This window comes from Triturus cristatus, chromosome 1_2 (assembly GCF_964204655.1).
Source record: "Triturus cristatus chromosome 1_2, aTriCri1.1, whole genome shotgun sequence".
NCBI classification, from domain to species: Eukaryota; Metazoa; Chordata; class Amphibia; order Caudata; family Salamandridae; genus Triturus; species Triturus cristatus.
In genome coordinates, this window is record NC_140580.1 from 892,478,092 (window position 1) to 892,505,883 (window position 27,792).

General features: G+C 44.4%; 1 protein-coding gene across 1 annotated transcript in view; it reads right to left on the reverse strand.

The window, feature by feature from the left end:
- Positions 1 to 1,705: 1,705 nt before the first annotated feature.
- The window catches only part of TMEM278 (transmembrane protein 278), a 458,805-nt gene continuing 432,718 nt past the window's right edge, over positions 1,706 to 27,792 (reverse strand). The window contains exon 2 of the mRNA XM_085609548.1: positions 1,706 to 2,262. Coding sequence (XP_085465674.1) covers positions 1,993 to 2,262 — 270 coding nt within the window. The 3' untranslated portion in view covers positions 1,706 to 1,992. The remainder of the gene's footprint in view (positions 2,263 to 27,792) is intronic.

Consider the following 27,792-nt stretch of genomic DNA (forward strand, 5'->3'; position numbering starts at 1 on the left):
GGAAGTGTAAGCTAAGAAGAGCCCCTCAATGGAAACTGCATCACATGAATTCAATGAACGAGTTTCCAAAGTCATTAAAAGACATGATAGTGTGGCTGGGATTGGGGGCTTGTGTTCTTTTGTAAGAAAATACTTAATTTTCTAGTACCTCTTTGCACCCTAATTAGCATTTATGTGATTAGCGTTGGATATCTTACAAGGGGAACGTCTTGTTATAGGGTAATGGGTTCAGTCTTAGTAAACACTTGCAAGCACAGCACAAGATCCATGATGAGAGTCGGGTTCATGATGTTTATGACATTTAAAGCCCTCCTAGTCTCGAGAGAGGAAGGGGCGAGAGTCAAGCGCTCTCTTGATGCTGAACACAAGGCACTCAGAGTCAGTGTCTGTGGTCAGAAGGCCCGGAAGAGGTCCTGGTGTTACAGGAAGTGCACAGGGGGTCGAGTGGCCTTTACAGAGCCCATATACTGAAGGCCTCTGGGTGGAACCGCGCCCAGCGGCCAATGTCCACTCGTCCTCAGAGACTGTGAGAGCAAGGCCTGCGGGCAGAAGGCTAGGGGTTAGATCCTGACTGTACAAGCTTTATTTACTTTTTCTTTGTGGAACAGTTCCCTGCAGGAGCTTATCACCTTCAGCTAAATTTGAGTGAGTGCAACAGATATGGTGGGAGTCCCTTTTCCTCCTCGAGGGAATGAATTGGGGGAAACTCCAGTGCACAGCTCACTTCAGTAGCCAAGTTGTTTGTTTCGCCATGCCATAGGCCTCGATTCGCAAATATAACAGGGGTAGTAGAAGTGAAATTAGGCGCCCTTCGACCCTTGGCGACAGCGCATGGCCTATCTTGATCCCCGTTCTGCTGGTGAGGGGCAATGGAAGAACCAGGGTAATTATTTTTTTGTTCTTTCCTCTGCCTTCTTGACCCCTCGGACTGAGGGCAGAAAGGGTGGTGTCAGAGGTAGGGAAGAGCGAAGCAAAAACTCGCTCCCCCTAGTTGATGGGCAAGCACCCCGTTTGAAACCTGTGATATCCACAAATTGTTATTTCCTTTTGGAAACCTTGCCCTGTTCATCCAAAGAAAGTTCAATTCGTGTCTGCTCCACTTGTCGCAGAGGGCTAGTGAATCAAAAAGGATCATATGAACAATGATGCAAGGTTAAATAAAAGATGATAAACTGACCAGATCTAGCCTGAACCCGTTGAAATATGACAACACTGAGGGGTGAAAGAAACTTCTTTTTCAGTGGATCACAGAAATCTGAAAAAACAACAACAAACTGAGAGTACTGTAGTTTATCCTCCCCACTGAGAACTGGACTAAGACCGGACATAGAGTCAAGAAGACAGGAATCTGTGCTGTCGAATGGTCATAACCACATGTTGTGGTCTACACGACCAGAACAGCAAGTCTTTCCAGCATACCCACAAGTGTCCTTTCAAGTCTCTGCCCCTTTGACAATGAAGCTGAGATATTCTTTGCCAGAAAAAAACTTTAGAAAATATTTAAACTAAGAAACAATCATGGTTTCCAACGATATGGGAAACTACGCATTGAGAGACCAAGGGAACATTTTTTTCACTACAATGAAGTCTATGCTGTAAACAAAAGATCCCTCAATAAGAAGTAATGAAATTCTACTATTTGGAAGAACTAACACAGACACCAATTTGATTGAAATGAGGAAAATTTCTGCTGCACATTCTGCTATTTATTTCTACAGTGGCATTTATTTAAGCAGATGTGCAGGCATGGTAAACATCTGTAGCATACAGCTCATTCAGATTGCCCTTTCAACTATATTCAGTCTCTGAAATAGGCATGTGCACCAATAGGACCAGTGTGGGGGCCATGAGTTCATCCATTTTATCCTATCACCCCCTGGCAAGTGGAGGACGGGGTTAGGTGCCTTCACTATATGTGCCATCCGCTGGGCCCCCAACACCTGCCAAGTCTCTCCATCATTGGCTCTCCAGCTGCTGCCAGCGTGCGACATTTCAGACCCAAGCCTTGACGTGGCTGTTCCACTCCTTGACGCAGCCGCACAGCCCGCCGTCCTCATACCAGCGCCATTTCACACCCTTGTATACAGCCCGGGCGTAGGGCTGGAAGCACATGAAGAGACGGAGGCGACGGGCAAGGCTGCAGTAGAGCGCCATGGCCACCACGATGAGGGGAGACATGATGACGAAGCCCAGGATGATGAGGGCTGAGGAGCTGCTGTCGTCCAGGATAGTCTTGCAGTAGTAGGCATCCGAATGGAGGACCTGCAACAGGGAACAAAGAACACAAGGCCATCGTTATGAATGCCCATTTGAGTTGACCTATAACATTGAGCACTCAATTCTATCTGTTGACCTTTTGCTGAGCCTTGCTTGACATACCCTCTTTTCATTGATAATCGTTAGTACTTCTCATTAAATGACCTTTTTGGAGAAGGTAATGTGCATATTTGATAGAATTTGTTTTCTCCTAGGGTCCATGTCGTTTATTATTTGCGCTGGGACAATGAACACAAAGATCGCATGGTGGAACATACCATCTCCTTCTCGGGGGAGGAGTAGGATATATACAGATACCAGAGGTTGCACTGCCTTCCTTTGAACATTTTTGACTGTCCTATATTGACTATGTCTGTAATACTGGTCCTTGCTTCAACAAATCATTACAGCCCCACAAATCACAGGTTTGTGCCGATCTTGCCCCTTTAAATATTGTTAATGCCCAGCAATATATGCATCACGAGTATCTGCATACATCAGTTATACACTCAAATTACAATTCTCCGTGTTTATCTTGCCAATGGCTCTCTTTTTGAGTGCACGTTATTGACAGTGTATTTGTAATGGAAACTTCACAAACAAAATAACCAAGGTATTTGAGTCCCCGGTTGGAAAATACAAGCATGCATTCTAAATTATTCACTTGATGGGGATGCATGAAAGAGGATGGGAAGTGGCAGCTCAGGTGAGAATATGTGGTCTTTTCCACACCAGAATTACAATCCTTATTTACACTAAAAGACAGCCTCCATCTGAGGGCAGTTGGGGGTGGAACCCCCACCCCTCACCTCCTCTCTTCTCAACTCTCTTTATTTTCTCTCATTTTCATTCCTTAGCTTGTCCTTTGCTTTACACCCACCACCTCCCTTTTTTTGGTCTACTCTACCAGACTGTTTGTGAAAAAGTCTATTGTCAGCGTATAGTGGACCATTGGTTGACTTTCTTTCCTCTTCTTGTATTTGTTCGTCCTCTGGAGCACAGCTTCATTAAATGTGTCCTTCTACTGATTACTTTTCAAGCGCTACTTTTTAATTTTTGGTTAAGCTCTCCATGAGAGTGTATGTGTTTTCCAGCTCTCTTCCTCATGTACCTCTCTACCACCTTCTGCCATGAACAGTGTTGCTGCCTCTGGCCCATGTGCTTCTCCTACACCCACCTCTGTGATGTACTCACCATCATGTGCTTTTCCCTCCTGTGTTGCTTTCCTGCCGTGTGCTTCTCCTTACCCAGATCCATGTTACTTTCTCGCCCATGTGCTTCTCTTTTCCCTTAACACTCCATGTTGCCCCCTCTCTCTGTCATGCACTTTTCACAATCACCCTCTGTTTTGCTTCCCACCCCACCCACACCCTCTGTGTTGCTTCTGCTCCCCCACACTCTCCATGTTCCATTACCCCCCACCCACCAGCCGTCTTTGCCGCTGGTCTATCACCCTCACAGTTGCCTGCTTCCACCCTTTTATAAAAAAAAAAGATTAAAGAAGAAACTGCTTTTGCGTTACTTTTTTTAAATTTACCAATCCAACTTAGACTGGTAAACAGAAAAAAAATGCTTGCCTAGTTTTGTAGGCCAGCCACATCACAGGCTTTTTCTCTTCTCTTTAGCCATGCTATATAGCATCAGGGATGCAGCACAGCATCACAAAAACAATGGAAAAGCCATTGTGTCCCAAAGTTGAGACCTATTTGCATTTGTTTTGTCAATGCTGGATTTCTACAGCACCGGGCTTCCAAGTGCTTTTGGTGGCTAGGTAGTATGCTACTCTATCATTCTGGACCATGAGTTAGGGCTCAGGAAGGTGGATACGCAGTGTGATTCTTTGTCACAGTCTGATTTAATAAAATGCCACCATATGCACCTCTTTTCAAGAGCTGGAGATGATGGAGTTATTCACATCTAGAAATTAGAGCTTGAGATGGAAATATATAAGTGCAGCACTCGCTGTACCAGAATACCAATTTGCTGCTAAGTGCAGGTACTGTCCCTTTGATGGTACCGCTGCTGAGAAGTGCAGGTACTCTACCTTTCAAATCAAAGGAGTGCAGGTAGTCTGGACCTGACAGGTTCTGTGACAGAGCCTGCCCATTAAAAAGCAAGTTTTGGACTTGCACCTTGACTGGGCTGAGGAGTGCTGCCTCCAAGCAAAATGAAAATCATATCACTCAAGCTGTGGGATTTTTCCTAATGGGAAATCCCACCAGCTGAACGTAACATCTACTCATGAGATTAAGGCTAGGGTAGCTTGCGGTGCTTAGTTTGTGAAATAAATAAGTGCCAGGGCCCTTGTCGGTAGGCCACTGCTGCTTGTGCCACCCATTGCCCCTACCTGCACAGCCAGTGAGAGAACCAACACAACTACTAACCATCACCCACTTTCAAGAGCGACAATTGAGACTCCCAAAGCTATAAGAAGAGCTGGGGTGGCAGGTATGAGTCACTTTCAAAGTATGTTGAATTGATAAGCAACTGTTGTTATGATGCTCTCTAATTTACACAAACAGCGCAATCATGTGGCAGACTGTCATTAGTGCTGGTGTTGCCAATTAAGTGCTGGTGCCGAGCACCGCAAACCACCAGCTCAAATTAAGCATTGGTAGGTTGTGACTGCAAAGATTTAAATGAAACAGCAGCTTAAACTTAAACACACTTAGGCCTGGGTGAAATTTTGCTGGTGTCATTGGAATAGTTTTGGTAAAATCGTGTTACTCTTTTGATGCAAAATTAATGAAAGCGACGTGATTCTTCAGTTAGCATAAGTATCAGTAATTTGGCACAAAAATTCTACTGCGGGAGCACGGGAACAATGAACTTAGCACACGTGGGCGGCTGCTACTGCACGTGTTCTTTTGCTTCTAGTGCTGTTTTCCTAGTACAAAATGCAGCCTCAGCTCCATTTTGGACACAAGGGTCCATTTAGAAAACAGAGATAAATGCTGGGTTATGTTTCTTGTTAAATTGCACATAATTTTGTTGTAATTTCACGCAATTCCACTACAGCAAATTATCAGAGCTAGATCGATGCCAAACCCTCCCCCCCCCCCCCTGCAGAGCATCCTCTGATGGGCCAATAAGGCCATTGAACGCACAACATGTAAGTTGCAGAGCACTAGTCACACAGCACTCAAACCTGTACCACTTGCAGCTGTCGGTGCTGATTCAGTACTTTTCGGCATTCAATACAAAGTGGTTATACCAGCCTTTAATTCCCTGCAATAACTGTGGCCGGCTTACCAGAAATGGACTGGCCTATAGCAGTGGTGGCTTCTTCATGAGGGCAGAGTGGGTTTGTCCCCCTGCCCGCTGAAGGCTACGCTAAGTGTTACAGATAAAATGGCAATGAAGTGATTTTATTGCAATTTTATTTTTCAGCAATGCAAGCTGCAGCTGTCAGTTTTCCCCCTGAGCCGGGGAAATGGGGCGTGTCCTCTGCTGCTGATTGGCAACATAGAGGACTAGAGCAGTGGCTTGACTGGGCGCTCCAAAGTGTCATGCCACTTTGGCCGGCAATCTTGCGCCGGTCCAAAGTGATTCGCACTCTTTGAAGCTGGAGGAGAGCAAGCACAGGACTCCAGGGCCTGTAGGAGTGTTCAGCAAACCTGCTCCATCCAATCCTGGCGCTTCTTTCATGCTGGTTAATAGCATGAGAGCAGTGTATTGATTGGTTATCAGGATCTCTTCGTGACACAGACAAACTGCAGAAGAACACTGAGGAGGACTCGTAGCCCCTGGGGAAGTACCACTTTTTTCATTTATATTGAATGTGTAATGCATGTAGTTTAGTTATTGGTTATGCTTTATGTTATGTTTTTGGAGGGAGGGGTTGTTTTTATTTGGGCTTTTGGAGGGAGGGGTTGTTTTAGTTTGGGCTTTTGGGGGTGGGGTTGTTTAATTTTGTTGTTTGGGAAGCAGGCGGCACTTCGCTCGCCTTACCACTTTCAAAGGATACCAGCCGCCCCTGGCCTATAGGCAAATCATGAGAAGTTTGCCTTTTATCTCTGCCTCTTAAAGACCGCCAGATGTGGTGCTGACCCGAGCACATGCCAGATATGTCTTCACTGGCAGCTCGTTCCCTTAGACCAATGGTCTTCAAACTGTGGGGCGCGCCCCCCAGGGGGGGCGTGGAGTCTCCTGAAGGGGGGCGCAGCTCCACCCACCCTCAGCAATCGCAGACCCCGAAGTTCACTAGCTATTTTTTCCAAAATATTAAGTAACCTATTCCCGTCGTTTTACATTTTTGTGGCCTTATTTTTAAAGGTAGTTGGGCCTCTAGTCCAAATGCTCATTTTCAATGGTTAAGCCTATTGCAGGAAGCTCGGTAAGGAAGTGATGGTGAGCAGAACTTTGCTATCAAGTGCTGATAGTTTATTCACAAAACTTATTTTTACCCACCTTTGTTTTGATGTGCTGCTTGCTTGGTGTTTGTTCGTTTTAGCTGCCAATGTAAGCTTTTCTTCTGTTTCAGTTATGGTTGTAGTGAAAGGGGAAGCATGCATACATGTTTAAAGTCAGTAGCCCTGCCAAGGTTCCCAGGCCCATGTTTGATGTGCTGCTCCATTCCAGGTGTTTTCTTTGAATTCTGGAACTTTTAGTCTTGTTTAGTTCATTATAAAACGGGACTACAATTACCAGAATTCAGTCGAAAAAATTGGACTGGAGCACTGCATCACCCATGGACCGGGGAATCTTGGCAGCTAAGCGTTTTTAAATAGGCCAGAATTAGTGCCTGCACTTCTTTATTTATCCCATCAAAACTGAGGTCATTATATTTCATCTTGATTTTAGAATTATGACTTTCGTTTAAATGGGAATCTGTAAAAATTATTAACCCCTTCAGCGCGGCGTGGATTTCCGCGCCACGCTGAAGATTCTGAGCGCGGGCGGGGCCATGACGGAACGGTTCCGTCATAAGCACAGCCCAACCGACGTGCATGACGGAACCGTTCCGTCATGCGCGTCGAAGGGGTTAATTGAATATGCAAACAATAGTTTGTTTGCATTTTCGATTCCCAGTTATTACAAGCTCCGCAGGTTGCAGAGGTGTTACATTTTGTTTTTACCATTTTAATACTCTAGAACACCTCTTTCTGGAATTTTACTTCAGCTGTGTCTGACCTTGTTTTGTGCAAACTTGATTATTTAAATTATTTTCATTTGTAGCTTTTGTATGGCTCTCCAGCAGCCCCTTTACTGCTACAGTATGGTTAGGGCAGGTACAACAAGTACTGAGTAGATATCACTTAAGTATGGGTTTGTTTGCAGAAAGTGTGTTTTCAGACATTTGGCTTACTTTCCAAAGTACACTTTATTGGGGGAATTCATGGCAGTGACACTACTACAGGGATAAGCCTTGTTAGTGGCATAACCTCTTACCACAACATGTCTATCATCTTTGCGAAGTGATAATATGTCCTAGGGCCAGATGTAACCTTTATTTAGGCCTGCCAGTATCTCTTCTGAGGCCGCACATCCAGAATGCTGCAGTCTAGTTGTCAGTGATACTTCGATACCTTCTTTGGCTTCTGTTGCCAAGGATCAGTCATTGGAAGGCGCTATGCATTGTGCACCAAATCAGTTTTCAGTGAACTCGTCTCGCCTCCCACTTCCTCTTCTAGGTCTGTGAATTCGTAAGTGGGTATAACCATGAGCTCCAATCCTCCAATGACTTGTTGCTTTATGTGCCACTACCAAACAAGGTGCAGGCAATACAAAGTCCTTTTTTTATTTAACTAAATGAAGATCCTTTTAGATTTGGAAAGGCTTTGAAAGTAGTTCTTTCCATTTTAAAGCCATACTAATATTTACAAGTACTTCTTTTATTGTTGTTTTCTGATAGACTTTGATGCCAGGATGCTACACTTGCAGCACACATGCGCCAAGTGGTCTAACTTAAGAAAACCACCATCCTAGTAGCAAACAGTCTACTGCCGAGTTACTTGCACAGATATGTGTCTGAACAAGCATGGATGCTTGCCCCCAACCCCTTTTACCTGTGTTTGAAAGGTTTCACAAACTATAAAGTCACCCCTGTTTAGTAGCGTCCTTACCCTTGTCTCAGTCTACCATTTGGAGAAGTGTGGCTCAATGGTTAGAACAGGCAGACCTTGATGCAGAGCTCTTGCCAGGGACCAGGGTTTGATTCCCACCTCGGCGGGTCTCGGGCTCATAAATTCCTCTGACCGGATATTCTCACCTCAGTGCTTTTCTAATCATGGGTCCCATGCTGCAACTCTGGGCAATAGCTTGCTTAGTCTCCACAACGGCCCCCACAGCGCGAGGGATGCTTGGTTTCACCATGGGGGTGCCCAGGAGTGGACACTTCACAAGGAAAACCAGGAAGAGTTCCCTTGCGGTATTCGTACAAGCGCCGGGAAACCCACTGCGGGTAGCTGTGCGCTATACAAAAACATTTACATTTACATTTCAAAGGTTTGAGGGGGGGCTGAACTCCAAAACATTTTGCTCAAGGGGGGCCCTGTGTAACAAAGTTTGAAGACCACTACCTTAGACCATGGACACAAAGAGGGTTCTTTTAAAAGTAAAGAAAATGAAAAAACGAGTTACTAATGCGAGCACTGAGGAGCAACCAATCCCAAAGCATCCTCTTGAATTTCCCCTATTGACAGATAATGTTCCTGTGTCAGAGGCGGTTCACTCTGAGAGGCGACATCTTTCACGGAAATCCTGCGGGGCAGAAATGACTGGGGCAGTGACGGCCCGTGTAGGGCGTTTTACCGGGCCGGTGACGTGGCGCAGAGGAGGGGCAGGGTGGGGGGTTACAAAATGCGGCAAACGGCCGATTTCAGGTAAGTTACGAAAAAAATTAACTTACCTGAAATCGGCCGTTTGCCGCATTTTGCAACCCCCCACCCTGCCCCTCCTCTGCGCCACGTCACCGCCCCGGTAAAACGCCCTACACGGGCCGTCACTGGCTGGGGCGATGATGGCTTAATCGAATGTAAAGCGAAGCATGTTAGCACAAGGTCACCCTTTTCACGGTGAATGTTTGCTCTGCCTAAATAAATGAACTTCTTGGTAAGATGGCTACTTCTTAGTGGTTAAGGTATAAAATTACCTGCAAACACATTTAGGCGAGGCAAATGATTAGCTAAGGAAATGCTGAACTCCAGCCACTGTACAAATCAGGAGCCATTAAATCACCCATCCAAGTACACAAAATCAAGTGAAATATATAGTAAATAAATGAGTATTCCACCCCAAGCACCAAATATGCAGCATGTACAAGTAAGAGACAAAATAGACACTTGAGCACCACAACTTCTCGTTGTAACAGACTTGGGGCCCAGTGTTGATTCTAAGAGAAGTGGGTACACATTTCCTGACCTACATAGGAATGGAACAGCGTTCTTGTTTGATTATTAATCGCCTCTGTCTCATTTTCCTTATTACCTGTTTTCACACTTACCACAGAACCTAACATATGATAAATAATTCATTATTGTAGCAGAAATAGTACAAAATGTACTAAATTGCTGATAACAAGAGCGAAATATAGCTCCCAAAACGTTCAAAAAATAAATAAACTAGCCACCATTCATCTCATGATTGCTGTATTAAAGAATTAAAGATGTTAGCATTTTTCCCAGGTGGTATTAATGTCCTCAGTTAATGGATTTGGGGAATTGCTACTGGCTGCAAATGGAACTAAAATCTATACATATTCAAACTTGAACTGGAGAAGGAAAGAATGAAACATTTAATTAAAAACTGTTTTGTGTCGCTGTAAATGCAAATTTATGTTTCTGTGACAATGTTATGACCGCATCACTTTTTTTAAAATGGCACTCAGAAATTAGGGGAGTCGCACACATTCTGTATATATCTTTAAATTATGATGTATTGAATCATAAAGTGCATTTTAATGAGGCACTTAAATAATGATTAACTCCCATATTGTTCTGCAGGGATGTTTCCTGCTACGAAGAGATTCTCCTAGAAGCATTTTTGTGGCAACACAGAGAAACCCGAAATCGAAGACAAGTTTTAAAACACATCTGGGATGAACAGAAAAAAAAACCGAACTGCTTTCATTACAAACAAGCATTTGCAATGCAACAGGTCTCGCATTTGTTAAAGTTAGTGCTGTTGGCATTGAAAATGACAATGTTTTTTACTTTTTTTTTTTTGCAGTTGAGTAATTTTAAAAGTAAAAGTAAAAAACATCGTCATTTTCAACGCCAACAGCTCTAAATGTAACAAATGCGAGACCTTTGCAATTGCAAATGACCACTACTTGTCGGCTATGATTGTGGGCAGGCCAGTGCATGCTGGCCGTGCGATGGACGGCACTTGGTGGCTTTGGGTTGGAAACCAATGCAGTTTGCTTGCATTTGTCTGTAAGTCGGAAAGTATTAGTTACTTGGGCAGTGGGTGTATGATGAACAGCAGTTTTTGATTGCAGAATTATAAATGGCAGGGTGGCCCGCAGGGTTGGATTGTGATAAAAAATCGGCCCTGGCACACCCAAAAAAAAGTGTCCCACATTTGCATATTTCCTTTCTGCAAAACACTGCTTCAGCAAAGTTTTAGGAAAAGAAAGAGGGTGGGGGGAATGTTTTATTAACTTCACTTAGATTTGCATATTTCCTTTCTGCAAAACACTGCTTCAGCAAAGTTTTAGGAAAAGAAAGAGGGTGGGGGGAATGTTTTATTAACTTCACTTAGATAAAAAAAAATGCACAGATTAGTTCACACTGTTGAGCCACACATGAATGCAAGTGAGATCACTTCTGCTCAGGCCCCCTGAACCCCGCTCAATCAGCATACATTAATGGGCCGGCCCAGTGAGAGAAAGGGAGTGATACCTCAGCCCATCTGCCTTTAGAAAGGCCACTCAGACACCTACTGGGCCGCTGGCAGCATCCTAACAGCACATACAGCCCGCAGGCTGCCCAAAAAAGCAGCCCACAGCTGGATCTCAGCTACCGGCCCTTCGGACATTTCCCGAGTGCCCGCGTTACCAATCCGACCCTGGTGGCCCGCAGTAGTTGTTCGGTGTTGGTGAGGTAGTCTGAGTACTGTTTGTGGGATGGGCTTTAGAAGAAGGAGACTAAACTGCAGGGGCTGTTGGTAGTATTGTGAAGTGTATCGGGCGGCTGGGAAATAACCAGTACTTGCACTGTCGGTGTCTTGTTTCAGAGTATGAATGAATATTTATTGCAGGAGCATATTTTGCGTGTGAGAAATATGTGCTCGATTTACAAAAATCTGTCAGCACACCACTACTAGAATCAGCCCAAAATAGGCACAGGGTCTGCTTACTTTGCTATCAGACACATACAAATGACAAAAGCACTGGAACTTTTATAGCGTTTACAGTCACAATCACAACTTCTAAACACTTTGAAGAATTATTGCTTCAAATTCCTATTATAACAATCTTTGAAGATCTTCCAGATAATTCCCTATTGCAGTGGTTCTTGACCTGTGGTCCGTGGACCCCTAGGGGTCCGCTAAGCCTAATCACTGAGTCCAAGACTGCATAGACGATTAAATAATATTTAAAAAGTAATAAAGTGTGTATAAATAAAGAAGCAAAATATAGAATTGAAATTATAATACTTTCTGCAAATGTGAAGGAGTTTGAAATTGGAGGATAAAAATTAAGATAGCATCCGCAGATTGCTCCATGGGTAATGAAGATGAGTGGCCTCAATTACATTTAAGAAAACGCTTGAGCTTCCCATTACAATTAAATATATATATGTCATGTGATCAAGGCTCTATGGAGCCAAAACGCGTAATGGCGACGGTTGAATAAAACACCTGAGCACTGAATTGGGTCCGTGTCCGTGGTTTTGGAAAGAAAGATGTTTCCAGTGTGCGGAGTTCACATTATATATATATATATATATATATTCACTGAAAAAACCATAGGTTTCACACATGTTATAGTTAGCGGAAATTTTACTGATAAAAAACCAATGAAATTGCCCCGTTATAGTTAGTGCTGGCAACTATAACTCACGCGACCGCAATCCTCTGCTGATGCTAATACTGTATTTAGACACTTATTTGCCCATGTCTTCTTCCATATATTTTTAGCTATACATATATTACAAATATTTTTTTTTATAAAGACACATATGTCATCAGCAGAAGATTGTGGTCGCGTGAGTTATAGTTGCCAGCACTAACTATAACGGGGCAATTTCATTGGTTTTTTATCAGTAAAAGTTCCGCTAACTATAACATGTGTGAAACCTATGGTTTTTTCAGTGAATTTGCAAGGTTTTTTAAATGCTAATTCCTAACTATAACGTGTGTGAAACCTATGGTTTTTTCAGTGAATTTGTACGGTTTTTTAAATGCTAAGTTACTTTACGCCATTCGAGGCGTGCGCGCCCACTTAACGCAGTGCGTTCCGTGCACGGTTTTTATCAACTTTAATAAGCCCTGTACATTTGGTGGCCTTCGGCCACCAAAAGCACAGGGGGTGGGGTCAATGTGGATAGTGTTTTTTTTATTTCGATTTTATAATTTCATGTTGCCAAAATATAGTTTTTTTACTGATGTAATAAGCCCTGTACATTTGGTGGCCTACGGCCACCAAAAGCACAGGGGGTGGGGTGAGTGTGGATAGTGTTTTTTTTATTTCTATTTTTTACCGTACGCTTACGGTAAGCGTACGGTAAGCGTACTCGGCGAAATTTCCGATAAAAAAATAAAACCGTTTTTGCTCTTGGGGGATGTTTGGGGACTCCCTCAACATGACTATGTGGGAGAGAGTTGTCAAAACAGCCCCGTAACATGTTTTTGGGCATCATGTTTGATAAATAACACTCAGTGCGAGAGACAAAATGGCGGACGCCGCTTCCTGGTTTTGGCCGAATCGAATGTTTACTAAGATCTAAGAGCCAATCAGAATCGCGCTCGCGCACGCCACCGTACGCGTACGGTAAGCGTACGGTAAGCGTACCGTAAGCGGGCTCAGATATATATATTGATTTAAAGGCTATTTTCTCAGAATCTACTGAACAGATTTACACCAAACCTACAAAAGGCACTTCCTTGACATAGGGACTACCTCTCTGCCAAATTTCTAGTAATTCTGTTCAGCCGTTCGGGCTGTAGCTCGTTCTAAAGGTCCTATGGAAAAATGCATGGGAAAAACGCGTTTTGGGACCCCCCTTTTATCTCAGCCCCCGCTTGACGAATCCCCCCGAGACTTTCAGGGTAGGAGCGGAGCGTAGCGCCCCACCTATTTTGAGAAATTCGCGAGGATTCATCGACCGGCGCCAAAGTTATTCAAAATAGAATGTTGCGGATTTCCTATGGAAAAGGGGTCCTAACTATAACTACCTACTGGCGACCGCCAGTAGGTAATATATCTATATTTATATTTGTTTGTGAATTAAATAAAATATTTCATTGTTTGTATATATGCTTAATGAATGCTTTGCTTTTGTATTTTCCATGTATTTTTCGCTGTTGAAATTATCAAAAATTCTTAGATTGGGGTTCCTGGCTTTCAGTAATTATTCAGTGGGGTCCCAGGATACCAATAATGATTCAGTGGGGGCCTTAGGTTCCAGCAATGATTGAGTGTGGGTCTACAGAAGTCAAAAGGTTATGAAAAACTGCCCTATTGCATTTAAGGTAATATCAAATGCTTTCGATGCAAGTGTGGAGGCTACACTCGACCTTCAAACAAATAAAATAGCCTCTTGTTGGAGTTTTACTAAAGTCTTAAATTAAAGTAACGTGTTTGATTTCCAAGAACAGTCTGAAACATACCTTCTGCCTGTCTAGTCCTCCCTACCCTTGTGCAGCAGAATCAGCAAGAAACGTCTATGTTGGTATTTTACTGCAAAAAAGATTATAAAACAAAACACATACACATGCCCAAATGCCTGGGGGGGGGGGGGGGTAGCTTGTTAAAAAATGTGTGGAGAGTGTTAAGGGGGACCTGAGCATAGAACTGCACGAGAAGCACACACTTCAGTTACTGTAAGAGCTGTGTTTATTCCTTTTCTGCGCTGTCACCTTCCGGTCGTGTGATCTTGCTGTACTGTGTGGCAGGACCCACAGACTTTCCGCGAGTTGCAGGGAGAGGTGACAAAAGAGCTTCGAGGGGAGTAAAATAGCTCAATAGTTAGGGTACCCAATATGGGGGCATATCAACAAGAGGGCGATAAAAAATTATCGCCGCTTTTGCGGCCGTTTTCGGCCGAAAAGCGGCGATAATTTTATCGCTATATCAGCAAGGTCACGCTATTGCGTGAATCCTTGCCTTAGCGCCCTTTCCCATAACGTCCACCTTTGCATCTCTAATGAGATGCAAAGGGGGCGTTCCAGCTCAAAATAACTGGAGAAATGTCGCTAACCCTCATTTCTCCAAGCTAACAAGCACAGCGATAAGAAAAGTAGCGCTAACCTTGGTTATCGCTACTTTCCTTATGCCTGCTTATAGTTTGACTTAGCCATGATATCCAATGGCAGGTGGATATCATGTCTGAGTCTGCCCTGCCCTATCAGCACGCTATTGCCAAATGTTGTGCGATTATTGCTGTATTTCCAGCAATAATCGCACAATTGGTAGCCTGCGCCTGAAATTTTATCACTTTTGAGATAAGCGCTGCTAATAGCACGCTATCTCAGCGATAAAAGTCGGCGATAATTATCCTAGCGCTAAGTGCGCTTAGCGATAATTATCGCCGGTTGTTGCTGATATGCCCTGTAGTTAGGTTTCCAAACTGTGACCAACAGGTAGTCCACCTGACAGGGCAAATATAGCCTTCATCCTTCACAAGATCTCTAGCGTAACATGAGACAACTGCATACCAGCAACGCATATCAATTAGTACCAATTGTGTTTGTGGAGGCAGCTTTGTAAAAAGTACTACATGGGACATGATGGAAATGAGGGAGACCTAAGAGTGGGCTATGAAAACCCTCTTTTTAGGGAAGGGACAGGGAACAATCATCACACAGCATTGGTAGTGAGGGCTAAAACAGTACAGAAATGGGCCTGGGGCTGGCAGCGCTCATCTGCCAGAAGTAACTTCTCATATTAAAAGCATTCTGTCAACTAAACCGGCGTACTGGTCTTTATTCTATAATACACAAATGCGTGGTGTCCATTTATTTGAAATAAACATCAAACAATACTAATATGGCTATTTAAAATGCAACAAACCATCAGCTTTAATGTGCATTAGGAAAGATGTACTGAAAGAATTGTCTACTGAAGATGCCACTGCCTTGCACGCTATTTATGAAATGGTTTTCACCCCAGCCAGATTCAGTGGGCATACTTACAGTAGCTGTAGGTAAGTGCACTCTTAATGGACAAAACCAATTTTTAGCACTGATGATTCCGAGCAAAAGGTCAGAATAATGTTTCACTCTAAAGACTTTGGGGCTCATTTATGAGTCCTTGCGTCACTTTTGCGCTGCCGGTGCGTCACTTTTTGTGACGCATCAGCGGCGTAAAAACTGGACCTTGTTGCACCATATTTACAAAGTGACGCATCGAGGTAGATACGTCACTTTGTAAACCCCTGCGCCACACTATACCTGCGTCAGGTATAATGTATGCAGGGTGGGCGTTCCCACGTAAGTAAGGACCGTAGAAGTAACGCAGTGAAATCTACGAGATTTCATTGCGCCACTTCTAGGGTGCAAATGCGTCAAAATCTTGCGCCTGCCTGACAGCAGGCGTAAGACTGACGCAGGCCCATTCACATGGGGCTTGCCCCATGTGAAAGGACACATTGCTGGAGTTGCATCACTTTTGTGACACACTCCAGCAATGCGTCACTTTTGCGCCTACAGATACGTCAGAAATACTGACGTATCTGTGACTCCTTGCGACATGATGCGTCATACCGTAAATATGATGCATCATTGGAGACGCAGGGAGGACGCAGTGAAAAGTGACGCATCACTGTTTTCACGCAGTGAGGCGTCACTTTTCATAAATGAGGCCCAAAGTTGCTTTTAACTATCTTCTAAGAACCACCATCTCTCATAGCTGTGCAAGTATCATTGGTGCATTTTGTCAAATAAAACGGATTGCATGTCCCAGGGTATTTTGCCCCTCTCGAGACCCCTCCATTTCATTCTGAATTCCATTAGTATGAGGGCGAGGGAGGCCAGAATAGCAGCGCTGTCAGCTCTCGTGCAACGTCAGGCATGACTTGAGTGTTAGCGGGCATGCAAGTACTCAGAGTCCAAAAAAAGAGGTCATGGCGGTGCCTATCCACGCAGTCAATATGCAGCACGGGCACCCTACAGAAGAGGCTCCTTGGCTGACATACCTACCTGACCGATAAAACGAGAAATGTCTGCCGCCCTTCTTTAAAGCAATTAAACCAGCGCGCGTGAAGTGTCGTAAAACCGACAGGGTCCGTGAGCTGAATCTCCATTTCACAGGCAGCCAGAGAAAGGCCAGCTTTTTATCTGCCTGCTCATGAAAATTTCCACACCGCCAAACACACATACTACTCTAATTTCTCCCCGGAGCATCCACACCTCTTCAAAATACAAGCATTTGCAATGCAATAGGTCTCGCATTTTCGCGAGTTTAAGCTATTGGCATTGTATATGAAAAGGTCTTTTATTTATCTGTTTTGATAATTAACTCATAAATAAAAGGCATTTTGTCATTTACAATGCCAATAGCTCAAACTCTTGTAAATGCGAGACCAATTTTACTTCAAAAAAGCGGCTGCCATTGTCCCGGACTGCTTGGAAAGTGAAAGCGTACATGGCGCCCTGAAGGTTGCAGGAATGTATGTCCTGCCTGCATTTGGAAAAACTCATTAAAGAAAATAAGGCTTACAGACTAAAGAAGATATACAGTGTAACAACAGAAGTAAAAGAGATAGTCCCCCCGGGAGGTTACAAATGAAGACTAGGCAGTACTAAGGAGGGACTAACAAGCCTAATAACAAATCAGATGCCAGCATTTACAAAGGACAATGACACAAGCCAGTGAAAAATATGGGCGGAGCTTCAAGTCCATACTCCAATACAGCATGCCTCGCAGAGCAGCGCATGCGCTGCCCAGGCTCGACCTAAAAACAGGTATGTATACATGTGTTTTCTCACGTTTGCATGATGCATCGTTAGAAATGTTTAATTAAAGCAGTTTTACTAGAAGAGGTAGTAGGGGTATTGTTCATTAAATGACATTCCCGTCCTTCCATCCAAAACAAAATCATGAATTGTTGTTAAATAACATTTTGTACTTTTGAATGTGTACAATTTTCTTTCTCCTGAAACCATTACATTTTCTAAAACGTTGTGATCTCTTTCATATCATGGTTTATGATAATGCAATGCCAAGTAGACAACAACCCCATTCAATGTGCTGCATAATATGCAGCTTCATTTTGCCCTCTTCGAAGCAAAATGTGCCTTCCTGTACCACATAAATAAGCCATCCTGTTGCATAATTGGGTCCTCCACTGCCACATAATTCTAGCGGTGCAACTTGAGGCACAGATGTAATAAGACCCATTAAGTCTCTGCCTGCCCTTATGTAAAGAAAGAACCAATTACCTTCCCCACCCAGTATCACCACGTGCTGCACATTAGTGACTGCTACATAAAAGCACTGTACACTAATGCATTGCTTTTCATCTCCTCTAATTGGTCATATTTATGATAATTGCCCAGAATGATCTTTGTTATGTATAATTTTCCAGCAGTAATTCCCCTCTTTTAGAACATATCTGTGAATACCACATCATCACCTGCGGGCAGATGACGGCGATGCCAGCCCTGGCAAACACAACTGCTACATGCTCTAACTTCCTGCTAAGATGTGCAGGTAGAGAGAACATTTTAAGCAGGAAGGAGGGAGGGAGACATGCATCGGCAGAGCTGTTCTTGCAGTGTATACTGATTACACAGAAAATCCGAACCCCAGACAGTAGCAGTAGTCTGCCAGTGGTGTGCCAGTGTTGTGCCAGTGTTGTGGTGTGACATCAAAGAGCTAGAGGTCAGTCTGTCTGTGAACTTACAAAGCCTTCACTGAAGTCTACAGGGTTTCATTCACAAAATGCCATGACAGGAGCGGCCCGCATTGGGGAAAAGAGGCGGGGCAGGCGAGAGGGCCAGTGGTTGAGAAAGGGGAACAGGGGGCAACGGAGATAGATTTTGTTTTTACAAAAGAGGTCGGCGGGGACGGGGGACAACAAACACTAAAAAATAAAACTTACCTGCTGTCCTCCAGCATCGCGTCCCGCTCTTCCGCTCCTCTCCGCCGCTGCAGGAAGGCACAGGCTCCCAGCCTGCCCTGTGGCCAATCCTGAATCTGCTCTCACATGAGATCAGCTTCAGGATTGGCCTGAGCGCCGATGATGTGCGCTCCAAGACAGACTGGGAGTCTGTACCTGCTCTCTCTAGCCCCAGCAATGCAGCTGAGGTTGGAGAGGGGTCACTGAGCATGTGGTTTTTGGCCAGCCCGAGACCTCCGGCCAAAAACCACGTGCGCTGTGTAGGTAGAGCCCACCACTCCCCCTCCAGCCTATGATAACTCTGGCCCGACCCAAACCCGGCACAAGCTAACTAAAACAATACTAAAATGGGTTTTAAACCTGTTTTAGTATCGTTTCATTTTTACATTTTTTAGAGTGCAGGCAGGGGGAGCGACGCTCCTCCGCCATAGAGGAGGAGACGCCGCTGCTTGTTGGACAGCCCAACCGAGCAATGTCAAACCAAGAAAAACACATCAAAACAAATGGCTGAAGTGGGCCTGGACCCACGCCCAATCTCTCTCTCTCTCTCTCTCTCTCTCTCTCTCTCTCTCTCTCTCTCTCTCTCTCTGTACTTCATAATGTACTGTTGTGATGAAATCAGAGGATTTAGATATCTAAAACTTCCTGTAGCTGGACCTAAAAAGAGAGACGTTGCAAAATACTCTAGTCAGTGTTAAGAGGTCATCTAGTCCTTATTTTTCTTTGCAATTTAGTAGTTTCAGTTTTCGTTTATCATTACAAAATACAGGACTACAATTACCAGAATGCAGAGGGGGAAAAAAGAAGAATTGGATGAGATGCTCCGACCTGACATATTATTGATTTAATTTTATATGTCAACTTTTTGGCTAGCAAGCACAGTTTTTCACCTCGCAGATTTCACATATTAACACTTTTTCATTGAAACGGTTTCCAGATTACTGTGTTTGTTTTCAAAGTATGTTAAGCACAAATATCCCTAACTTGAAATGCTTCCTTTCCCGCCTTTCAATCTTGCCATACCCTTAGGGCTCGTTCTCAATGCGGATGTATTAGGAGTATAGAGCTCTGCTGAGGATAGTCTTGCTTGTTATAAGGAAAATCCATTGCTATTCACCCTCAGGCTCTTTCAGGTAGTCGAGAGCAAGCAGTGATATTTCACTGCTATTAATTGCAAATGGGGCTTGAGGCGGCCATTTCTAGATTGTTTAAAGCAGTTTTAAATGTCATTGAGCACGAATGAACCTGATCTGCAGGGAGTGTCGCTGTGTTTGGTGGGTGGACGAAGAAAATCGCCTTTCATATCCGATAATGTGCATTCGGCTTGGCTGTGATTTCTTACTATTCCCTAGCGCCAAGAAACCGTTTGGTGAATGTGCGCTTTACAAGGTCAGTTTAACATAACATAACATTTGATATAACATATCCAAGACGGCAGAACTGCTTCAGCTGCCACTGTTCTGGCCCGCGGTGATGCAGGGACTCGGCGATCAATGGTGCAGCGGGTGCAGTGGCACTGAGGCTCAGAAGAAGGAGGGGCCACAAAACCCAGATTGTTGGTGTATTTTTCTACCTAATCAGCAGTCGGAATGCAAATTTGTTAGGTTGAGCCTAGCGGCAGCGCACATGCGCTCTTCGCTCTGCGTGACTGCTGTAGTAGAGTATGGGAGAGAAGCGAGCGCCTATTCTCCGCCCATATTTTTCTTTGGCTTGTGTTATTGTCTTTCGTAAATGCTGCCTTCGGAGTTCTTAATAGGCTTTTTAGTCCCTCTTTAGTACGGCCTTGTCTTCATTTGTAACCTCCATTGGTTACTAGCCCCTTTACTTCGTTGTTAAACGGTACCTGTTATTTAGACTGTAAGCACTATTTACTTTATTGAGTTTCTCTTACGGCAGGCCGGGCATGCACTACTTCAGCTGAAACCACTTGTGTTTTTTTAAGCAGCACGGCACCCCCATAACACTGGTGCCTGCTTTCAATCACTTTAACCTAGCATTATCTCGTGTCTGTTTCAACCCCTCCAAGTAAAATGGATTTAGAAATGATTCACAAATTAAGTCATGTGAATTCCAGGTAGCACATAATCGTGTGCTAATGGGCTGAAGCTGACAACAGCACATCTGTGTTACATGTCATCTGCATTTAAGCTACCTGACGGGTTGTTTTCAAAAGCCTGTTTTATTAACAACAACACCTCCACCAATACCAATACCACCACCACCACCAATACCAACACCACCAATATCACCACCAACACCACAAACACCACTACCACCAATTCCACTACCACCACCAATTCAACCACCACCAATACCACCACCACCACCAATTCCACCACCACCAATACCACCACCAATCCAATACCATCACCACCGCCAATACCACCACCACCAATACCACCAACACTAATACAACCACCAATACCACCACCAATAATACCACCACCACCAATACCAACACCACCAATACCACCACCACCACCACCAACATCACCACCACCACCAATACCACCAGTGGCGTAACGATAATTGAGGGGGGCCCCCTGCAAGGTACGTGGAGGGGCTCCCTCAAGACTCTATCAGGAGCTCTCCGGCTGAAGTGCTGTGCTGAGGGGGCCACCTGGAGCTTGGGCTCTCCCCACACTGCAGGGGCTGTGGGGGCCTGTGTTACGCCCCTGAATACCGCCACCACCACCAATACGACCACCATCAATACCACCACCAACACTACCACCACCCCCACCAATACCACCACCACCAACACCACCACCTCAGTGCCTCTCGCTCACTAGTAATAGCAGGGGCACTGTACGAGGCCGGAGCTGCAGCCAAGACCATCCCTCTCTCCCTCCATGCCTACCATAAAGCACAGCCCGCCATGCACCAGGAGGTGAAGCCAGGGCCCTACTACAGCTGGAGTGTTTTTTATTAGGCCAAAAATAGCAATGACATTACGCAATGCCACACTGCACACTCAAATCACGGAGAAGGCAGGAAATAGCCCCCTCTCCCGCTCTTCCTCCTGAGCTACAACAGTGTAATTACAGAGCGAAACGTGTTGGAGCGCTTTGTTAGTGTTTATAGCTCAGATCATATGTAACTCTCACTTCACACGTTGTGTCTGTGTAATTTACAACACTTACACATCTTCTTCACTGCTCTATTTATCACTACTTTGAAGACATCGCAGGCCAATCTCTTCCACTGATATTTACAATCTAACAAGCAGTCGATAAGGCCCTTTATTACAATGCAATAGGTATCGCATTTGCGAGAGTTTAAGCTATTAATATTGAAAATGACAATACCTTTTATTTAAGTTTTAAAACCCAAAACATAAATAAAAGCATTGTCATTTACAATGCCAATAGCTCAAACTCACGTGAATGCGAGACCTGTTGCATTGCAAATGCTTGTTCTTGTTTGCAATGGGGCTTTAGCGCCCTTACTACTCCACTGGAGTTATTTATTCTTGCATATCCAACTTCTAACTGCTGCTATAAAATTAAAAGGCCAATAAACAAAAAAGACCTGGTTGGAGGCACTGAATGAGGTAGAGTGACTGGAGAGAATAATAGAAAAAGAGACAAGGGTAGGGAGGAAAGGGAAGGGACTGCCAAACAAACAGGCAGAGGGAGAGATGGAACTTTATAGACCAAAATAAAATGGAATGCAGGATTAATTTATGATGCCAGACTGCCTACCCCCAACTGTGGGTGTGCATGGGTACATGTGTGTCCACTTTTAAGTCATGCACAACTCCTCCTTTAGATGTGCATATGCACTGACCTATATTTAGAGCAATATAGATTCACATTAGCAGCTACACTGCTATATATGTATTAGAGATAGCAAAGAATAGTCTTGATCATATCTCATGATGATAGGAAAGATAGATGTATGTATTGTGTTATGTATAGAATGATACAGTCAGACCAGAAAGTGCCATCTGACTTCCACACTAAGGTGATAAACATGTATTCTGAGAATCTGTGTTTCCTTTCTACTCCTTACAGTTATGGAGATTATGGGCCTTATTTGGAGTTTGGCAGATGGGATACTCCATTAAATATTGGTGGATAGACCATCCACCATATTACAAGTGCCATAGGCTATAACAAGTTTGCAAATTCACGGACAGGATACCTACCATTTTTATGATGGAGCATCCCATCTTCAAATAAGGCACTATGCCACTAAAGCATAAACTTGTGCCTAGGCTGCAGAATAAAAAGTCCCAGATAGATTAAAATAGTATCATAATATGAGATATTAGCGCATGTTTGCCACAAGATGACAGAGGGCAAAGTCAAAGTTCATGGATGATTTAAAAAAAAAAAATATTTACAAATGTCACATTCCGAGAAAGTTTAAGTTTTATAAGCTTAACAGAACTTTGAGAGTGAAAACTTCCTGAAAATGTTTCTGGAGTAGAATTTTCCTGTGTAAAAGAATTAACCAGCTCAATTTCAAAGTCATCTAAATTTCCCTCCGTTTTTGTGTTGAATTTTCTGCTACACCTACTTTTGCTGCCTTTTTTTGCAATTTAAAGTTTGCAGCGACTGTAAAGAGAAGTTTCAAAAATATTCCTCTAAACTTGCAGAGAAAAAAACCTTCAAAATTTCACATACCACTAAAAATTACAAGTCTAACATCACCAAATTCTTCTAGTATAAAAGATGTCCTCTTACTCAATTGATTAAAACTTGAAAGTAGTCCTGAGCGGAACTCTGCAAAGTGATCAAAAAACTCTGCCACACTACGCAGAGTTCCCCAAGTGGCGGAGTGCATTATGTTTAGGGCTCCCGGTTTTCCGTATTTACGGATTTATACATATAAATACAGACGGAAATCGATATTTCCTTTGTCTGTATTTATATTTATAAACGGTAAAATACGAGTAAATAAAAACGTCTTTAAACAAAACTCAACTGCAGTTCAACACTGGACTGCACCGTCTCACCACCTCTACAAGGAATCGCTTTCTCAACCGTCAGTCCCTGTTCGACTGCTTGAGGTAATACGTCGGACTCTAGCGTTCTTCCCAATTCTAGGCTGCATGCGCATCTGAGACGGTTGGGCAACAGGATGTTGATGCAAACTCTGGCTGCTGAGGGAAACCACGAGCCGTATAGTAGGTAGTCTGAGGCTTGATTGATTGAGACCCTGTCATCGGTTGCCGATGCAACTCACTGAATAGCAAAGAAGCTGATGCAACTTACTGAGTAGAAAAGAAATGAAGTTAACTGTCAAGATCCACCACACCAGCGGCATTACTCGATGACCCTTAACTCTCCCAGAGAAAACAGTGAATTTTGCTACACAGGTCGGCCAGCTTCCCCATCGCCTGCTTAAAAACATAGGCTTAACTTGGGTCGGTAGTTCCCGGTAGGAGGCCCAGCACGTGTTTTGGGAGACCAGTACTTATTTTTCTTCATCAGACATTTACAGATAGCAAAAAAAGTAAAATACGCAAAGCGGAATGACGGAGGTAGAGAAAGATAGAAAAACCATCACAAAGGAAGAAAGCGGGAACCTGCAATTGTAACAAAGGGATAGACAGTGTGTTAGTGGACTGAAAAAGAGGCCCGAGGTGAATTGAAGGCTACACAAATGGCCTTGGTATTCATCGCGCTGACATTTAATTGCGCTGGCCACGGATTTAAGAGCATTGGGCATCGGCACTCATTCACTTACAAATTAAGCACTGGCCACATAGACTTAGATACATATATCCGTGAGCCGTTTAAAAAATAGCTACCACCTTTGAATGCACGCAGTTTGGTATCGATACCCATTGCAAAAAAAAAAAAAAAAAAAATCAGCTTTTGAATGCACGTGGGGTACTAGAAGCGATATAAAAATGGTTAATATTGAATATCGCCTTTCCAAGCTGCAGAAATCCCCGTGACACCACCCGCGCTTCCAGTGTCTCCGATGACAACCACAGCCCTGGGCACGTGCACATACCATATAAATGAAATAATGGCTAATCTGTCCTTAACGTCCAGCATGTGCAAACGTCACACGGATCAAGTTAGCTCCAAAGAGCGGCCAGACAAGCACTGCTGACAGGCGACGAAGTTTGTAAAGGGAATGCAAGGCTGCCCGGGGGGGGGGGGTTGCGCAGCAGCCCCCTAAAATGTTGCCGCGCTAGTCTCCCGCCTCCCGATTCCTGCAAGCAAAAACCCGATGCCTCTGGGTTTCAGCTGACAGGGCAGTATTGTGTAACGTGCTAATTCTTCCATCAATAGTCGGAGTGGCGATGCAGGGGCTCTAGAAGGGGAGTACAACTAACAAAGCCCCATTAACAAGCGAATGGTCTTTTAAAGACCTGTGAAGTGCTCGGGGGCGGCTGTGTGTAAGCTGTTTCAGCCCGGGCTGCCACAAACGTGGGGGGGAGGTATGCACTGCCAGCAACCTGCCAGGCCAGTGCACAACTCTTGCATCACCCTCTCTCTGCCATTGCGCGCCATTCTTCTGAAAGGTAAGAAAACAAAGTGCATTTGCGTTTCAAATGTCCAGTCCTGTCGCTCCCGCCCCCTTTGCATAGGGCCTATGCAAAGGGGGCGGGACCCCAGCCTGATGCCTCCCAAGCTGCTGTTTACCCCTGCTGCAGCCTTTGTACCCCTGCTGCATGCCGTGTCTTTTATGTAATTCATGTTCTCTGAAGTACTTATATAATGTAACTGGTTCTATTGTTTAGCGCTCCGACACCTTCGGGTAAAGTACGCGCTATATAAAAATGCATATATAAATAAGTAAATCAATTGTACCCCAGCCTGATGCCTCCCAAGCGTGCCGTGAGTGTGTGCTTGTGATACCACACGTTCTGTGTGCCCCAGCCTCGCTACTGGCTCCTCTGCCTGTGCACCAGAGTGGCCTGTGCCTGTATGCCCGAGCCTGTGTGCTTCAGTCCGAGTGTTCAGTTTTCCCCAGCTAGTATGCATGCTCCTTGTGCAACAGGCGGCGTGACCATCTGCGCAGAGTAATTGGTGCCCCAGACTAGACTACAGGTCCCGTATTGAAACCTTTGTACACCGATTGTCATACACTGTGCCTTCTGTATACTAACCCATGCGCCCTGTGGTCCAGTCGTGATGTGTGATATCAAAGGATACACATCCCAAATGCCAATGTATGCGCCCCCCCCCTGCTACGCACGTCAGAATGCGAGCCTCAAATATCCCAAAATTGTGCATAACCAATGATATAGACAGTGGTTCCCAAACTGTGCGCCGCGGCACCCCGGTGTGCCATTAGAACATGGCAGGGGCGCCGCGCACGTCTTTGGAACCGGAAAAAGGTAGTATGATTCACATTGGGGCTGTTTAGTTTCTACGCAGGACTTTGACTTTAAAACTGTGTCTGGTGCTGACTGGTGGAAGTTCGTCAGCCTTGGCTCTTTGCAGGACTTATGATTGGCTTCATAGAACTGGCCGTGCCCCTAAGTGCCCCTGTGTAGGCTGTGTGAGGGACATGTGCAGGAGCAAAGAAGTCTGCAACGCGTGGCCGAGCACAGAAGAGGCACGCCCAAAGTGTGAACCCCCCTGGAGCCAGCACCCCAGAGCCACCATAGACGTGTGAGGCCCTCCCATAAGTGTCAATGCTCCAGAGCCAGCCACTTGTCAGCTTGCAAGAACGTGAGAGAAAGACACCCCTCACATGTGAACATCCCACAGGTGCCCTTCTACGGGGGAATAACCCGGAGCCAAGCACATCTCGAGGTCTGAGGGCCCCAGAGCCTCCCACTCAACCTCTGCTTTGTGGGAGAGACGCTTTGCTCTGATCCATGTTCCCCCTTTTCACGCACGTCTGAACAGGGTAAGGATTTATTTAGTTCGTTTCTCATAAAATGTTTTTAATACCAGATCTTTCCCTCTATGTTTATGTATATTATTTTGTTTATGTTACCCAACTCTTACTTTATGTCACCAATTTAATACGTTCTTCTGGAACACCGCTGTTCAGCAGATGGTAGGGGCGAAGGTGGGACTGCAGCAGAGGCGGTACCATCAGCAAATATTGAACGGGTTTTCAGTGGTCTTCACTTCATTAACAAACCAGAAAGAGCCTCAATGCCCTCAAAGTCTCTTGAAATGCACATGTGCTTGTACTACAATGGCAAAGTTTTCAGCTGAATGTATTGTGTTGCCCAATAACAACCGGGCGCAGGTGTGCCTTGTCAATGTAAATAAATGTGGAAAAATACTAGCTGTAGCGTCGCCTTTTGCTTGTGGCAAAAATAAATATGGATAAATACAGAAAAAAAGCCCACAAAATAAATATGGATAAATACAGACGGAAATGGCAAAAAAATAAATACCATCAAACCGGGAGCCCTAATTATGTTGCACCTTTCACACTGATTTTTAGTGCCGATAGCTTGTCCCCTGATGGAAAATCATTGTAAACGGCACCATGCACAGCGCAAGAGGGAGCTGCTTCTTTCTGTCACTTGAGTAGATGTTCTACGCGAGAGGCAGGTTCCTCAACGCAAACTGAACTTTTCTAAATGCAAGTGGTAGCGGCCATCCACCCACATTGAGAAATTTCACTGGAAGGTGGTCTGGAGTAAGATTTTACCCGCTCGCACTCGCCAATTTAACGCTGGTGAGCGCAAGCGTTGAAAAAACTCTGCTCCAGAACGGGAAAAACTCTGCAAACTCCATGAGTGGAGTAATTTCATGCCAAGGTCTATTTGAAAACGCTCCTAAAAGCTCAAACGATATCCTCTTATGCTGCTTAAATGTGTATGTCCCCATCTGCAGAGGTTTCTGTTGTGCAATAGATTCTATCTAAGTATCATGACTTCTTACTATGTACAACTGAACAAGCCAGTTGTGATGCTCCAGGTTCAGTCTGGTATAAAAGACTTCCCCCTGCAGAATATTTGGAAGGCAATAAACCAGCATCAGTTCAACAATTGGCAAGTGAAGTGACATCATGCACGCTTTGATATTACATGATCGCCCTTTCTAGTATCACTAGACTCTCAACAGCCTGATATTGGCATAGGGGGACGGTGAAGAGTAAAACTCCAGAATGTAAATTGTGGGCTCTTAGACCCTGTTTACATTGCGTTCCTGCTACTTCCTGAATGGCCTCTGAGAACAGGGGTAGCAAGAATAGAGTAATCGGTAGCAAAGGGATAGCCAGGGTCAACGGCTGATGCTCCTGCATACCTCTGACTGACACACCTTAGGAAATATGGGTTCCCTTTCAATGGATCAGAAGTTTCATACAATAGTTTAATCAGATAATTGGAAAGGGTGATGTCACAAGAGGCATTTCACATACTAGTAGCATG